The 15,872-nt window shown below is 47.3% G+C and overlaps 1 protein-coding gene across 1 annotated transcript in view; it reads left to right on the forward strand.

Moving 5' to 3' along the window:
* Nucleotides 1-5,386: 5,386 nt before the first annotated feature.
* T265_13633 (hypothetical protein) overlaps nucleotides 5,387-15,872 on the forward strand; it is a gene marked incomplete at both ends in the record, with an annotated part of 99,364 nt that continues 88,878 nt past the window's right edge. The window contains one exon of the mRNA XM_009169824.1: nucleotides 5,387-5,818. Within this exon, the coding sequence (XP_009168088.1) occupies nucleotides 5,387-5,818 (432 nt within the window). The remainder of the gene's footprint in view (nucleotides 5,819-15,872) is intronic.

The following is a 15,872-nucleotide window of genomic DNA, read 5'->3' on the forward strand; positions in this document are numbered from 1 at the left end:
ACCACGATTACTCGTAGTGCGGGGTCTCGCTGCTCCCCTTTGGCCTTCCTGGCATGGTGGAACGAAGTTCCAGCCAGTGTAGCCCGCGGGATCATTGCAGCACTCAAGCCCGACCACCACGTCAAGGTGGCAGCTTTAGATCGGGCATAGTGCGAAGATTTGACGCACGCACCACACACCACGCCACAATCCAGTTTGCTACTCTCGGATCAATGTTTCCGAGCCACCATATGGCCACGAAGCACAAGGCCATGTCCTCACGTCAAGGTGGCAGCTTTAGATCGGGCATAGTGCGAAGATTTGGTCGACGCACCACACACCACGCCACAATCCAGTTTGCTACTCTCGGATCAATGTTTCCGAGCCACCATATGGCCACGAAGCACAAGTAACGCCATGTCCTCCATAATTCACAGCCAGCTCGCACGTTGACTTTATCTTGTCGTCTGATGATTCGTCGAGTCAAGTTACGTTCGGGATATTTTACAAGATTTGAACAGCTTCGCTGGAGTCTGATATCCAGTGCGTGAGAGGGACTGGTACGCCGTACCACAGACAAAACCCTCAGAAATGTGCAAAGAGGTGGCGATATCGCAACAATATGAATTCACATCTGATGGTGTAGCATTAAGAAGAGACTCTAGAAGACGATTCGGGTAAATCTGCCTAACATCCTGATCTGGAAGTCTCTCAGTTGCCAACCGATTGCTCGGTACCTCATGCAGCTCTGAAAAACGAAGAGACTCCGGACGAACGCGTGGTCGGAATCTACAAATGTGTTCTAAAACGACCGCCAAAACCGTTCAGCTGTAGCACCCTTTCGGTACCTAACCGCCATGCCACCCGAAGGTTGTACGAGTGCTGAGATACTGCCAGGTTGCCGAAGCCTAGACAGCAAAGGTCGAGAGGCACATGTCGGGCTCGAACCACGGACCTTCCGGTCAGTAAATTCGCGCTCTAAAAACTTGGGCTATCTCGCCCCGACCGATAGCGAGTTACTGAACCGCGCTATCTGTAACTGATGGCAACGTCATCGATTTGGGCTCGCAAGCAGCATGCCACTGGAGGACACAATGTGGCTAGACAACTTTGGCTATATTCCGGAAGTCAGTACCACATAGAAACGACCTGTGGTTAGTACACAGCTTAAGCAATAGTTCACCATTGTCCGTACATACCCAGTCCAATTCATTTCGACCATCTAATTGAGTCTCAGATGCACTAAGACGTTCCATTTATGTATTCAGATCCCCGGAAACCACGATATGAGATTGAGCGCGCCGCAACAGGGCATTCAGGGCGTCATAAAACTTGTCTTTGATGGTCCCAGGGCTACAGTCAACTGGGACGTGAGCAGACACGACAAACAGACATCAGTCAACTACCCCCTTGTGAGACTGCTACAGGCGTTGCCAGACGGACCGCGCAGAGGTAACTACCGATGGGTATCCAGTCGAGCAAGGATCTTTCCGCCCCGTGACTCAGGACGATCCAAACCCTACACATCCTGCCACGGCAGCCCTTGCATCATCAAAGATACGCAGCCGGAAGCGAGTGGAGAGTGATGAGGCGGTCAGCTCAACCATTGTGCTTGTATCTTGAATTATTGTTTCTGATGCACAACACAAATCAATCCCAAGCGAGTCTAGTGTGAAAGCACCAGCCGCTTGTTGACCTGGTTGCTTCAGAATTCGGACACTGAAGGCAGCCAGATAGATTAGCCGTCGAGGCTTGAAGACTGATTCCAAGACGCCAGCGCCAGATGACGCGCAGACATTGTTTGGAAAATCTATGCAGGACGAACGGGGTCGTCAGTCGCAACTCACAGACCTACAAAATAAAAAAATTGGTGCCATGCCGCCAGAAAGACAGCACGAAGGTTGGGAAACTGCCAAGGTACCCAAGCCCATATGAGGGTAGTGGAGAGGCAGAGCTCGGATCCTTACGGACCTTCCGGTCAGTAAATTCGTACTCTAACCACTGAATTATCTCGCCCTCCATGACCAAATTGACAGTCCGCAATTTTCGGCCTAGTGGTGCTTCAGCTGTCGACTTCCGGACTTTCAAAGATGCATCTTGAGTGGTCCGATAGCCCCGAAGTAATCTCTGAATAACTTCGACGGATGTCCCCTACCCTCGATATTGGAGGAACGCCCGCTTGAACGTATTGACAGAACGTTCTACCTGGTAGTTTGACTGCGGGTGGCACGGGGACGAACGGACGTGCGTGATTGCATTTCTCCCAAAGAACTCTTGGAAGCAACTGGAGCTGAATCACTACCATCGTCATCCTCACCACCATCGTCATCTTTATCATCATCATTATCATCATGAAATCAGTGTTCAAAACCGATGCTTCAATGCCGTACAACCATGATTTGATTAAAAACCTTACTGTTAAGGAAAGTATAAGAGTAGACGGGGAAGGGATTTAGTGCTGGCTTATTACAATCATTCCGAGGTGCTCACACTTCCAAGCACTCATTCAGGCAACCTGGATAAAAACTGACAAGATTGCCATCGGTTGACTGTCATATCTTGCAGCGTCTCTAACCAGTCGCAGTGGGGATCACGCGGTCCCCATCCTGGAAGGCGAGTAGCACCATCAACATCAAAGACAGTAACATGAATGTTGGCACTGATGCTTCACTGACGTAGAACCATACGGTTCATCTGGAGGAAAAGAGTGGGTGGAGGGGAACATAATGCTGACCTTTGTCAAGAATTTCGAGGTGCCTCAACCTCCAACCGCACAATCAGCACCAAAAGGTTTCGTAATTCGCTCCGCCAGGTCAAGGGTTGGTCCCCTCTCCGCTTTCGCCACTCTGAGTTGGGCATGAAAAACAGCACTCTCTTCGGCAAACGATGGCTAGATATGCGCAACACATATCCCAAACAACGCAGCTTTATGTGCTGGACACACTCTTCAGTGGAAGTACCCGCTGCACAACCGAAAACGCGCTTTCTAACTGCCTCGTTAAGGATACGCCGACATCAACCCACACAAGCTATAGTTCTGCGACAACGATTGTCGAACACCTGAAAACATCTCAGTTCCGCCGCTCGAACAGGCCAGGTCTCACAGCCATACAACAAAACAGCCTGCACTATAGCATGATACACACGTTCCTTGAGGTTCAGGGATACACCACTTGACGCCAAGGGTGTCTCAAATTAACGACAACCCAGGCCTTGCAGAGTCCTGCATTGTCCTCATCCGTCAAACTACTTTTGGAACTAACACGACTTCAGAGATAGGCAAAACGCTCCACAAATTCCAGTACCCCTCCCTGGATTGTAAGTGGCGCGTTAAGTGACTGCAAGTTCAGGAGTATGACGTTACACTTCGTGGCTGAAAAGTGCAGACCTAAGGACGGGATAACTTTGATCAGTTCATCCAAAAACACTTGTGCTTCATCCTCCTCTTCGTAGATAAAGACATCGGATTTTGGAAATCTTCCATAGTTCATCTCGTGATTTCATCGATCACAGAGTTAAACAGGAATAAGCGGAGTGGCAATCCCTGACCGTACGGAGGTCAGCCTTTCCCTAATAACATTTTAAATGGATGTGTCACGTGCAGGACACGGACCAAACGAAGTCATGCCCCGATTGGTCAGAATGTCAGCCAATCCGGATCGAGCATCTTTGATCCGACGCTTTTCGCCCCCTCACGGAGATTCTATCACTACCTTGTGGGACGCCCTGTGATTACCCTATAAATACAGTTGTAATACTTGTCTTCTGTCTCCATAAAAGGCTGCGTAGAGCTACCATACCTTTTGGTATACCATAGAGGGCGGGGCAGGAAACCAAGGGACCGATACTGAGTTGCGCCACCGCTCAGCAAAACCCAACATTGGCGGACATTATTTCGTCTACGACAGCTTTCGGAGATCTCGCCGTATGCCGTTACACTTCCGGAAGTATGGGAATACAAAGGGCTTATTACGGTCACGAACATCCGGTGCATTCCTTGGGTGGCAATTGTATCAAGCAGAACACACTGGTCAATCGAGTCAAAAGCGCCTTGGAAGTCCAGTAACACTAGAATTGCTGGTCGCTTATATGTATGACGTCGTCCTAGCACCTAATGAGGTGTGAAGATTCGTCAGTCGCTTGACGAAGGCCGCCTTCCCCCTGCTTGGAAGGAAGCGATTGTCACGCCAATCTACAAAACTGGTGACCGACTATCGCCTGGCAGCTATAGGCCTATAAGCCTCACTAGCGTGCCGTGCAAGGTGATGGAACGCATTCTGAAGCGAGCCATCCTAGATCACCTTACTTCCAGCAACCTGATATCTCCAGCTCAACACGGATTCCTCCCAAACCGTTCTTGCGTGACAAACATGCTCGTGTTTATGGACAGCCTAACCCAAGCCCAGGACGAAGGACTCGTATCGGATGCCATATTTTTCGACTTCTCAAAAGCATTCGATAGGGTCCCACACGTCCCGCTGCTCCACAAACTCGAGTCTTACGGAATTCAAGGGAAAATCCTCCGCTGGATCAAGGCGTTCCTATCAGACAGGTCATTCCGAGTGAGAATAGGCTCAACCTATTCCTCTTCAGCGCCGGTCTCCCTTGGAGTTCCTCAAGGCTCCGTCTTGGGACCACTCCTGTTTCTGACCTACGTCAACGACCTCCCAGACGTTCTTGCGAGTCCATGTTTACTTTTTCCGGACGACTTGAAATCCTGGAGTTCCAATGCCAGCGCCCTCCAAATGGACATGCTCCTTCTCGAACCCAATTTAAAGCACTATTAGACATTTATTTATGCGAATCCTCGCGCTAGCGAGCATTCTGCCCCGCGCTGAGAACATAAAGAGCAGTGCTACACCCTTTTTTCACTTGTGCCTTTCAGGTGAACGACAGCCACTGACCGACAAGAACAAAACCGACCCGGGAGACTTGGGCAATAGCCTCGATCCTGTGTATCAATCCGTGAATCCGTGAATCCGTGAATGACCCCTAATTCACCGGAATTCAGCTTGTTGCACTCGAGTCAGTGTTTCACGAGCCCCCATAACGTGACGAATCACAAATGACGCCACCAATCTAGTTACAATCGGGACCAAGCTAATCCACCTGTGGATGCCATACTCACTACGATCACTATTTCCGACTCTACCCAGTTGTCTAACGCAGCCTCTGTAGAAGACAGCTACCAACATTGTGCTACCGTTTCCAATCCCATGTGACAGCTGATGCCCATATTTATTCCCCTTGACCAGATGAACTGAAACCTTCTTGTTTTACTGAACTATTTTTATAACTCTTACGGACTTTGGTCGGACATTGTAATTTTTGCGGTTGTTCGCCCTCGATATCTGTTTGGTTGTGACGATATCGATTTTGAGGCGAAGTGATCTGCGTCTATCCTCAGGATGGTGATTGTACCGCCTTATTTTGTAACCCTACGGTATCTGCAGAGGAGAATCTGTTGAGTAACGTGATTCCAGAATTCGGATTTCTTGGTCGTTTTCGTGGATTGGCACGCGTTTCCCAAACACAAAAAGCAGATTGCCGTAACAGTGGATTCCCGACCGGGAATCGAACCCGGGCCTTCAACGTGACAGGAGGAGATACTGACCACTATACTGCCGAGGATACCACACCGGTTGGTTTGTGCAACTCGACATCTCAGACGGAATCAGGAACCTGCCTTGGCGTCCTACTGGTTCGTGTGAATGGTCCGCAAGGCAGCGTTCTCACGTACGCATTGTTGGATATTGGGTCGGATGTGACATTGGTTACGAAGGACTTGCTTGATGAGGTTGGTCTGACCGGCACTCCAACAATTTTGAATTTATCGAGAGTGAGTGGGACCTCTAATGTAGAGGCTATAGGTCTCAGAATCGAGTTTGAGTCGGTATATACAGACGCGACTGTAGCGGCTGAACAAGCCTTTGCAATACGCTCTCTGCCCATCAGCCCACCGGTCATGAGCCCAACGAAGATGGCTGGCCAATATGATCACTTGAAGGATACTACCTTTGTGGAAATTCCTGATAAGCGTGTGAGAATATTGATAGGAGAAGACGTTCCATAGGCACATTGGCCTATGGAGAAAAGGTTGGGCAGGCAGAAGGAACCTTATGCTGTTAAGACACCTTTGAGTTGGGTTCTACTTGGTTCGTTGTCCATAGGACATAGAGTCTGGAGACATGTTCAACATGAAAGTATGAAAGATGATGACATAACTGCTCATCTAAAGGCTCTGTATGAGGCTGATTTTAACGATTTAGTGACTCCGGGCGTATGCCAAAGTGTCGAAGACATAGAAGCGCCTCGAATTGCTGAAGAGTCTTCAGTGTTCAAGAATGGTCATTACGAAGTACCATTGCCGTGGAGAACGGCTGAAAGACTTCCTGACAATTATCGTCTAGCCCACTCTCGATTGCAATATATGAGGAGGCGTTTTGCAAAGGATCTGACTTTGTTAGCGCGATACAGAGAACGCATGAACGATAACATCATTACGGGCTACCGCGAACCTCCACCCACTCATCATTCTAAATCAGGGGACGAAAGAAAGTGGTATTTATCTCGTCACCCCGTCTTGGACCCAAAAAAACCAGAAAAGCTACGAGTTGTCTTACGTTGTGCGGCCAAGTTTTAGGGAGTATCCCTGAACGATAGATCGTATCAAGTTCCCGACACTACTGCGAATTTGTTGGGAGTTCTCTTGCGCTTCCGGAGTGATTATGTGGCTGTGGCTGCAGACATTTCCGAAATGTTCATCCAAGTAAAGGTTCCCGAGAGCGACAGGGGTGCATTACGTGTCTTATGGTGGGACTCGGAAGACTTGGCCGGCGAGCCCAAGCAATTGCGAATGATAGTTCATCAGCTTGGAGTCACGTCCTCGCCATTTTGTGCCATTTTCTCCTTGAGATAGACAATCTCAGACAGGGGATTGAATTGCATGACTGAAGTGAAACAATTAGTGGATAGATATTTCTACGTTGATTGTTTGGCATCACTGCCGGATGTGATTGTGGCTCACAGATTTGTGCGTGAGCTTAGTCGAGTGTCATCAAAGGGTGGTTTCCACTTAAGAAGATGGTTATGCAATAGAGAATCTCTCTTGAGTGAGGTGTGTGAGTCGGATGTCTCGTCATCGGTGCTTTCCATTGAAGCCTTTCAGACAGTCGAAAGGACGTTGGGTTTACGATGGGATGCTAAAGCGGATGAATTCCGCTTCACCTTTGTTTTTCCCGATCGACCAATCGCTCGACGAGGGATACTGTCTTCGATCTCCTCCCTGTTTGATCCTTTGGGTTTGGTAGCCCCTTTGCTTCTGCCAGCAAAAATACTGTTACAAAGGCTGTGTAAGAAGCAATTACATTGGGATGAAAAACAGAGCGATGAAGACTCAGAGAGTGGAAGAGATGGTTGAAAAGTATAAAGCCATTAGACGAACTAAAAATACCCCGTTGCGTAAAACCTGCTGACATTTATGATGCAAATGTAGGTTTGCATATATTCAGTGACGCCTCTAAAGCGGGGTATGGTGTGGTTGGGTATTGTCGCTGGTGCGTCGAACCCGATAAATTCACACGCATGCTGATATACGCCAAGTCTATAGTGGCACCTTTGAAATCTGTAACAGTGCCGAGGCTTGAGTTGAATGCCTCGCGACTAGCCGCAAGGGTAGCGGAAGAACTGCGGAAAGAAGCAGGCATTTCGTTCACAAGAACAACTTACTGAACGGACTCCACTATGGTGCTTTACTAAATACGAAATACTGCCACTCGCTATAGTACCTTCGTGGCAAACAGAATCTCTACGATTCATCAGTTGTCGTCACCCTGAGATTGGCTGTCAAATGGGGTTGGAAGCGGTAGCACAATGTTGGTAGCTGTCTTCTACAGACATTTTTCCCAAATGCACGCAAACAGATCTGGATGAGGACTGAGGACTCACCCCCTACTTTGAACGAACAAGTATCCTTGCTTGACTAGATACCTGTTGATAGTCGCCTCTGTGCGGTTTGTCTGGCAAATTCTGTGAAGGCGTCTCACAAGTGGCAAGTTGGTAAATGTCTGTTTGTTGTGTATGTATACGCCCCAACCGATTGTAGGTCCAACCCCATCAGAGACAGTTTTTATGATGCCCTGAATGCCCTACTGTGGCAAGACAAAAACTCAGATATCGTGGTGAGTGCCAGAGATTTGAACGCTTAACGTATCTGAGACTCATTTAGGAGTTCGACATGGAGTAACCTCGGTGCGTGCGGAAAATTGCGATACTCGAAGTCGTCTAGCCGCATGGTGACCCCCAACAGCATTCTGACCACGAACTCAAATCATTCAAGGTGCCATCAGTCAACGATGATGTGAATCAATAACTGACTGCCGGCCGTTGTGGAACACATTTATGGGTTCCAACCACGCGCTCGTCCGGAGTCGTTTCTTCATATATTTTTGAGAGCCACGCAAAATGCGGACCAATCGTCCGGCAACTGAAAGACTGGCAGATCCGGATGTTAGCCGAACCTTCCGGGATCGTCTTCTGGAGTCTCTTCCATAGGGTTCACCACCAGATGCTAACTCATAATGGGATAAGATTGCACAGTGCTAGGAATGTTTCCTGTCGCACGGCACAACCAGGCTCACTGAAGCACCGGATATCAGACCGAATCTGGCACTCCCTAAATCTCTGAGAAATATCCCAGCAGGCCCGGAACATAACTTGCTGCAGTGAATTATCAAACGTCGAGTGGGGGCGAACACGTAAGCCGACCGTGAAGTGTGGTGGACAGAAATCCAAAGGAATAGAACAGACTCAAAAAGCCGGTAATACCCGACCCTGCAACTGATGGAAGCATCAGCTGCTACGACAATCGGTGGCTTGTGATCGTACTGCGACAGTTCGGAGCTGAGTATGGACCTGAGCTGGCAGAAAGTAGTTCCACGTTCTTCTGGCCAAGCCTCGTCCTTCTTTGGAAGGCAATTGAGTGTTAGCCAGACACTCCATGCAGGCAAAAATGCAGAATAGTAGCCGGTAAAACCCAAGAATGAGAGAAGATTAGTAACATCCTTGGGAGCCGGAATCTGTTGAATTCCTCTCACGGTCTCGGGAACAGGTTTTCGACCGTGTATACCGAAGATGAACCCCAGATACTGAACGTCTGTCATGAAGAACTGATACTATTCAGGAAGGGGGAGGAGGCCGTTTTCCTGGACGGGTTGAAACAACCTATTGATTTGCGTGCACAGTTTATCGGGAGAGGCGGCAGCATTCAGCACATGTTTCAGGTATTCGCCCACACCTTGAGTGCCAGAGAGGATGGTATCCGCCAACTGATGAGAGATCGCAGATATTGGAAGTCCGACGCAACTTTGATTTGCAAGCTTGTGTAAAACTTGGCGAAACAATGGCCGCCGTTCATAACGTTGACTAAATATTCGGGCACCGGCATTAGCTAGGGGCACCGTTTGAGGGCTGTGTCGAGGCTGGTCGGGAAGTTAGCACAAATGCGAGTTCACCCACAACGATTTCGACTACCCATGCAGAGTACGATACTGGGATGCCTTGCTGCCAGAGTGCTGTGACTTGTGGAAGAACGAGCAACTCTGTATCGGTCCCCTGGCTTCCTGCCCCGTTCACTGTGGTGTATCAAAAGTTATGGTAGCTCTACGCAGCCATTTATGGAGACAGAGGACAAGCGCTACAACTGTATTTATAGGGTATTCACAGGGCGTTCCACAAGGTAGCGATTGAATCTCCGTGAGGGGGCGAAAAGCGTCGGATCAAAGATGCTCGATCCGGATTGGCTGACATTCTGACCAATCGGGGCATGACTTCGTTTGGTCCGTGTCCTGCACGTGACACATCCATCCAAATGATGTGACGTTCGACTTTCAGAGACAGCTGGCCAGCGCACATCGAGGTGCTTGAGTTGCGCGTCAAAATGTGGCAAGATGACGGAACCGGTCCCTTGGGGCCGACACCTGAAGTATCTTCTTGTTCGAGTCGAGGGGTTGCCTTTGTGATACAAGAGTGACCAGGACCAAGCTTGATAACCTTAGCGAAGCGCCGAAGGATATTAGCGAACTGATCTACAATTGCCACGGGTTAACCGATCATATTGCAAGCGTAACTGGTTATGATATGTCACACCAAGACGGTCGAAATAGACAAGACCAAAGAGGTTCTATTCGGCAGCGGCGGCGTAACACGACCCAGTGAGTGTCGTCTGTGATCTCAATTTTTGACCTTCACACCCACCATTGACGATGCCAAATTGCATCAAAAAATTTGGTCTGATTTTTCTGAAACAAATTTAAAAGCAATACCGCGTTATGAACACAGAATCTATACGGTTCTCTGCCGTGCAAATTAGTGCATGCCTCGACCCGTGGTAATGCGCGCTATGGACTATCTGTTTGGCCGTTGTCAACTCCACCCGATTTGTGCATCACGAAGAAAGGGATCCCGATCTGAAAAAAGGGAAAACAACAACAAGACTGCACATCTCACGACGTCCATCACGGGGCTGTCTGGAAACAGAAGTACTTCAGTGCAGTGGTGGTACGGCGCTGGAATACCCGGTTTGACAGCATACCCGCAATTGTTCCCCTCTTACTTTGTCCAGGCCCTCTCGCTCACTGGTTCCCATACCGACAACCACAATCAACCTTCTTTTGTTCCCGGCCACCACCGGAAGGCGTTCATTGCAATCTGCCGAACCTTCTGCCAGATGTAAGGATCTCGGCGGCTTTTATTCGTACTCCTTACCATCTCAGTCAATTATTGGTCAGCCTGCGTGAACTCGTTTCCAAAGTAACTTTCACACTCGACCCTGCTCCATCTGCAACACTAGTGGGTCGCACAAGCTTCACTGCACACTGTAATTCTGCGTTTCCTGCTACCATTTGTCCGTACTACATTTTTACCCCATTACACCACCCCCACATAGCATTCCGTGGCCATCCGCCACTCAGCCCAAGGCCATGAAGCCCTAGTGACGGTTCCGGGCTTTAGTTCAAACCGGCCTGCCATTCGTGGCAGCCCTGCTGCCTCTTCATATCCATTAGTCCGGCCCTACACTTCCTGTAGTTTGAAGTTTTTGTTTTTGTCACGTTCCAGTCGGGAAGCTCTTTGTCATGCCCTCAGTTGTATTGTTTTCTTTGCCCGCCACTTTTAAACCCTAACGTTTAGATCTCGTGCTATCTGATATGTTCTCCATAGGACATAAAGAGACCTTGTAATTTTGGATCCCTACCCATGCCACCTCAGATGTGATGAACTCTACTTCATTAATGTTTACTGTTTACGCCACTTTCCCTTTTCCAGGAAACTCCCATTAATCAGAAACCCCACCAGTCATGCCTTTATTCTGAATGTAATTCTATGATCATGCCCGACGGTATGGTACCCATTGGTTGGGAATAAATATTATTATTATTTTCCCTCAAAGGTTTACATCAAAGTATACACCGTCACATCAGAAGACCTGTCGCGCGGGTTTGGGGTAGAATCAGATTGCGCTAGTTGTCTATCTCTGCCGGGCTAAGTTCACAACGCAAGAAGTGGAGTTTCTGTGCAAAGACTCGGAATACGTCCTCTTAGCGTTTGAACCATGTGTTGAAAGTGAAGTTCGCGATTTTGCTCTGCTACGCTAACTTCCGTCAACCTGCTGACTTGGGGCTGGAGCAGACTAAGCACTAGGAGCAAGAACACTCATCTACGTAAGCATTTCGACGAACTTAAGACAATGCTCAAGCGGAGTCCACTACGGGACCCACACCTCGTCGCCAAAGTGCTATGTATCCAAAAGGGCACGATCAACGATTTTGCGCGACCTGAGAGTGAGCGCATAAATCCTTAGCTATGATACGAAGCCATTATCGTTATCATTATCAACCAATTCTAGTGCAGGCAGAAGAAGAACGGACCGTAGAAAAATCGTTCTCAACCATGGACGTAGTACAACAGCAGCGCTCCTTCCGTGCGTCGTTGAATATATACATATATATATTCGTTAGCACGCACAACGTCGGACCGGCCGATGGGAGAGAAACGAGACCTGGCGGAAAGCTCGAAATTCATAGAATCCTAAATTTTAGAAAATAAAAATTGAAAACACTTCGAGAGATAATAGGCTTCTTGGGATACTGATATCCACAGCACTCTTGTAGAGTAAGGGCTGAATAGGCTTCAAGCAGCTTGTGCGGTCCAATTGTTTAATTACCCACGTTGGGCGACACCCGTTTTCCTCGTTCAAAAATCAAATCAACCCATCCAACTTCGAGCTAACCTTTTGACAGATATGAATGCCGGGCTGGAGGCGAGTCGGTATACTCCCTCTGTGCAAAACTAAACGGGTGTAAATACCTCGCGAAGCTTGATTTAGTAGACGCCCACCTACAGGTTTCTGTCATGCTAGAACCTAAGAAGCTGTTGACGAATAACACGCCCAAAAAGCGGTCCCAATACAACCATCTTCGATTTGGACCGAAGGCTGATTTTACTATTTTTCAGCAGCTCAAGTGCAGAATTTTGGCTGATATTCTTGGTTCCGCCGCTTACTTGGATGATATTGTCGGTGGAACAAGAATTTCATTCCAAGCTGGAAAAGGTCCTCACGGATTTGTGAGCATGACTTCCGAGTCCACATTGGAATGTACATCGTCACCAAGTCGAAAAGCATGTGCATTGGTTTTATTATTGGCCATTCTGGTCGAGGGCCCGATCCTGGCATCGTAGTAACAATCAGAGCGATTCCACCACTGTCGGACTTACCGACTTCATAATCTTGGCTCTGTCCGATCATCACAGTGCGTTTTTGACAAAGCTTCATCGCACAAGAACCGCGTTTAATCGATTGTTGACTAAAAATGCTAAATGGAAATGAACGGCAAAATGTCAACGGTCTTTTGAAAGAATCAAAGTATTTCTTCTCTCAAATCTTCTTTGAGCGCATTTCGATGCTAAACTACCACTTTACGTGGCATCGGATGCATCTAATTAGGGCGACGGCGCCGCAACATCTCGATAGATCGAAAAAAGCATTCGTGCATGTGGCTCCCTCACATACTCTAGCCGAAATTAAATATTGCCAGTACGAAAACGAAGTCTGAGCCATTATCTTTTGAAGTACATAATTTTGACAAATGCATCTTAGTTCAACTTCCGTTCCACTGATGAATCAGAAGCTTCTTCAAAGTATATTTCAGTTGCAGTGGTGATCCATTACTTGTTTAGGGTACAAGTTTCTATTAAATGCTAAACAGTCACCCATTTTGGATCTCACACTGTGGTCGTTGCCGTTAAAGCGACCGCAAGGATCGAACTTCACCTGGGTTATCACCGACGCTATCCGAGTCCTCCCACTAGACATGGCTACAATTCAAAAGGCAACTAAACGCGACTACGCCCCACAAAATCTCATTAAATTTACCCAACCTGGCTGGCACAGAAAGAGCGTCAAACCGAAAGTTTTTCAGTGCGCTAATCGCCAGGAAGTACAACCATAATTTGGGGGTTCCATGTTGTTTGCTGAAAGGGTCGTTGTATCAGAAGTTTTTCAGGAAAGAATGATCAAACAGTTCCACGATGATCATTTGAATCTGGCCGCAGGAAATTATTTGCTAGAATGGCATGGGTATGGATTTCAGGGGTATTACCGTAAGTTCCCCCAAAGCATCTAGTCACCAATTATCCGCTAAAATATAAACCACACGATTCGCTTACGCCTGATGACCAGAAAAACGACTACACATGAAATTTGTAGGTCGATTAAATGGTCTAAATTACCTGATAATTTTAGTCACTTTTATGAAGTGGCAAGATAATTTAGAGGATCAAACCAGCTGCATATTTTTATCAGGACGCAGCAGGTCGCGCAATTCTGAGGTGTCTCGGACGTCGTAAGTGATAATTTTACACATACGACTAGTCGGTTAAATTGAGCACCTTTGGAGCAGTGCAGCTCTGGTGTTTAGGCTCAGGCTGTGTAGCAATATGATGGCATTGATAGAGGACGTATGGTCATCCATTTCTGTGTAAAAGATGCACACGTCTCCTCATCGCGTAATTGGTCTACTCGCTTTTGGATTTGATGGTCGGAAGTTATCAAGTGAACGCGTTCGCTGTAGATAAATTATTGAAAAACGCGAGCGGCCAGATTTGTGTTATACTGTGCTGTCATCCAGCGTTGATTTTGTACAACCGAAGCTATGAGAGTACCCGCGAGCATAGCAAAGCACCCACGCATTATGACAGGCGCCAACCCATATTCCGTTAGACGATACGTTTTGTCATCCCACTAGCAAACAAATTCCGCCACAACCTAGAAATACTGTGCCTCACTAAGCCGTGATTCGTCCCTTACCCCAGGACCCAGTGGCAGTACACCACTCGCAAGTAAGAAGTCCATGTACAATCAGGGTTTCAGTCTTTTTTTCCTGTGACTCCTCAAAAGAAGTGATTGCGAAATTCTCACTCAATGCACAGTGATCTTGTCGACACAAACGCAGAATACATCATGTACGTTGCCTAAAACTTACGAATTTATCCCTATGCACAGCACTTAAAGTTAAAAGTCCACCGCATGCAGATTCCTGAATATTCCCTGAGCATTTGACGACAGATCGCTGATTACCAGTAAAAAACCTCTACCTAAGAAGAACGGCGTCGTGCTGCGTTAGATGTCCACAAACCTGCACGTGCCAATTTTTGACACCTAAAACAACGCAAGGAACATGTACAGCAGTGTCAGCGTTATATCGGACCGTTTGGTTCCATGATTTTTCACGGGAACGGCAAACTCACAAAAACTGAGCAGCATGTTTTTCGTTACACGAATTGAAAAATCAGAATTCGAACCCCAAATGACTTTTTCACCCTTTAATTCTCCAGCCGGTTTCGTAACCCTTGTGGCCTGATTTCCAAAATACATCGAGGCAAAGACATTCCACTGCGTTTAAAATAAGAACCACCGTTTTAAAAGGAAGCCACACATGCACAACTGTACGAGAATGCCACCCCTAAAAGGCCTAATTTGTGAAGTGAGTAATGGAATCGCCCAGTTCTTAGCAGATTTAGGATGGGCATTTTGGCAAATCGGAAATTCATCTCGTTCATCTTATGACGCTATGACTCAATGAAGTGTATGCATCCCAATAACCTTTAACAGTTCTGTCAAAATTCGCCCACTTGCCAAACGTTTCATTCCCTTTCATCTGGACCCCTGACTTTTCACTGATGAGAAGGATGGAATCAGGCTGATCACGTGGGTTAGGTTTATTCAGCTTTTGTGTATGAGCAACGTCAGCTGAAATTCGCATCAAAACCACAGAAAGCATGTTGGTGATGAACGTGAACCAAGATCGTTTTTCTGTATGGCGCGAGTAATGGGAGATTCTCAGAGAAAACCCAACTGAAAACTGGAGGATTCGCGTACATTCAGAGGGGTAAGCATTGTATTCAGCAACTCATTATAGATCGTCATGACACCAAAGAGACAATAACACCCTTGTTCTGGCTGCGGAGTGACAATTATTTAACGCAATAGTTAATCTGCGCATGCTGTCGGTAAATATGGCCAGTGTGATCTCGGGGTGATATCACAGTTTGTCCGGGAAGACTCAACCTATTCTCATAAAAGGTGTATGCTTTTGGTAAATTTTTGAACTACTACAAGAAAAGTTGTGTTCTGAGAGCATTAACTGCTATAAAGTTTGTGCTAATTGGTGGAGAGTGATGAGCCTCCCTAATGTGGTAATTGCCGTCTCCTACGCCTCGTGAGTTTCCAATAAACATACTCCCCTATAGGTTCACACAAGCACAGAAATACCAATACAACTTTAGTTCATCTTCATTCTAACGAGCTTATTGTAGCCTGGAGCAAATTTCACGATATC

Source organism: Opisthorchis viverrini (assembly GCF_000715545.1).
Source record: "Opisthorchis viverrini unplaced genomic scaffold opera_v5_90, whole genome shotgun sequence".
NCBI lineage: Eukaryota > Metazoa > Platyhelminthes > Trematoda > Opisthorchiida > Opisthorchiidae > Opisthorchis > Opisthorchis viverrini.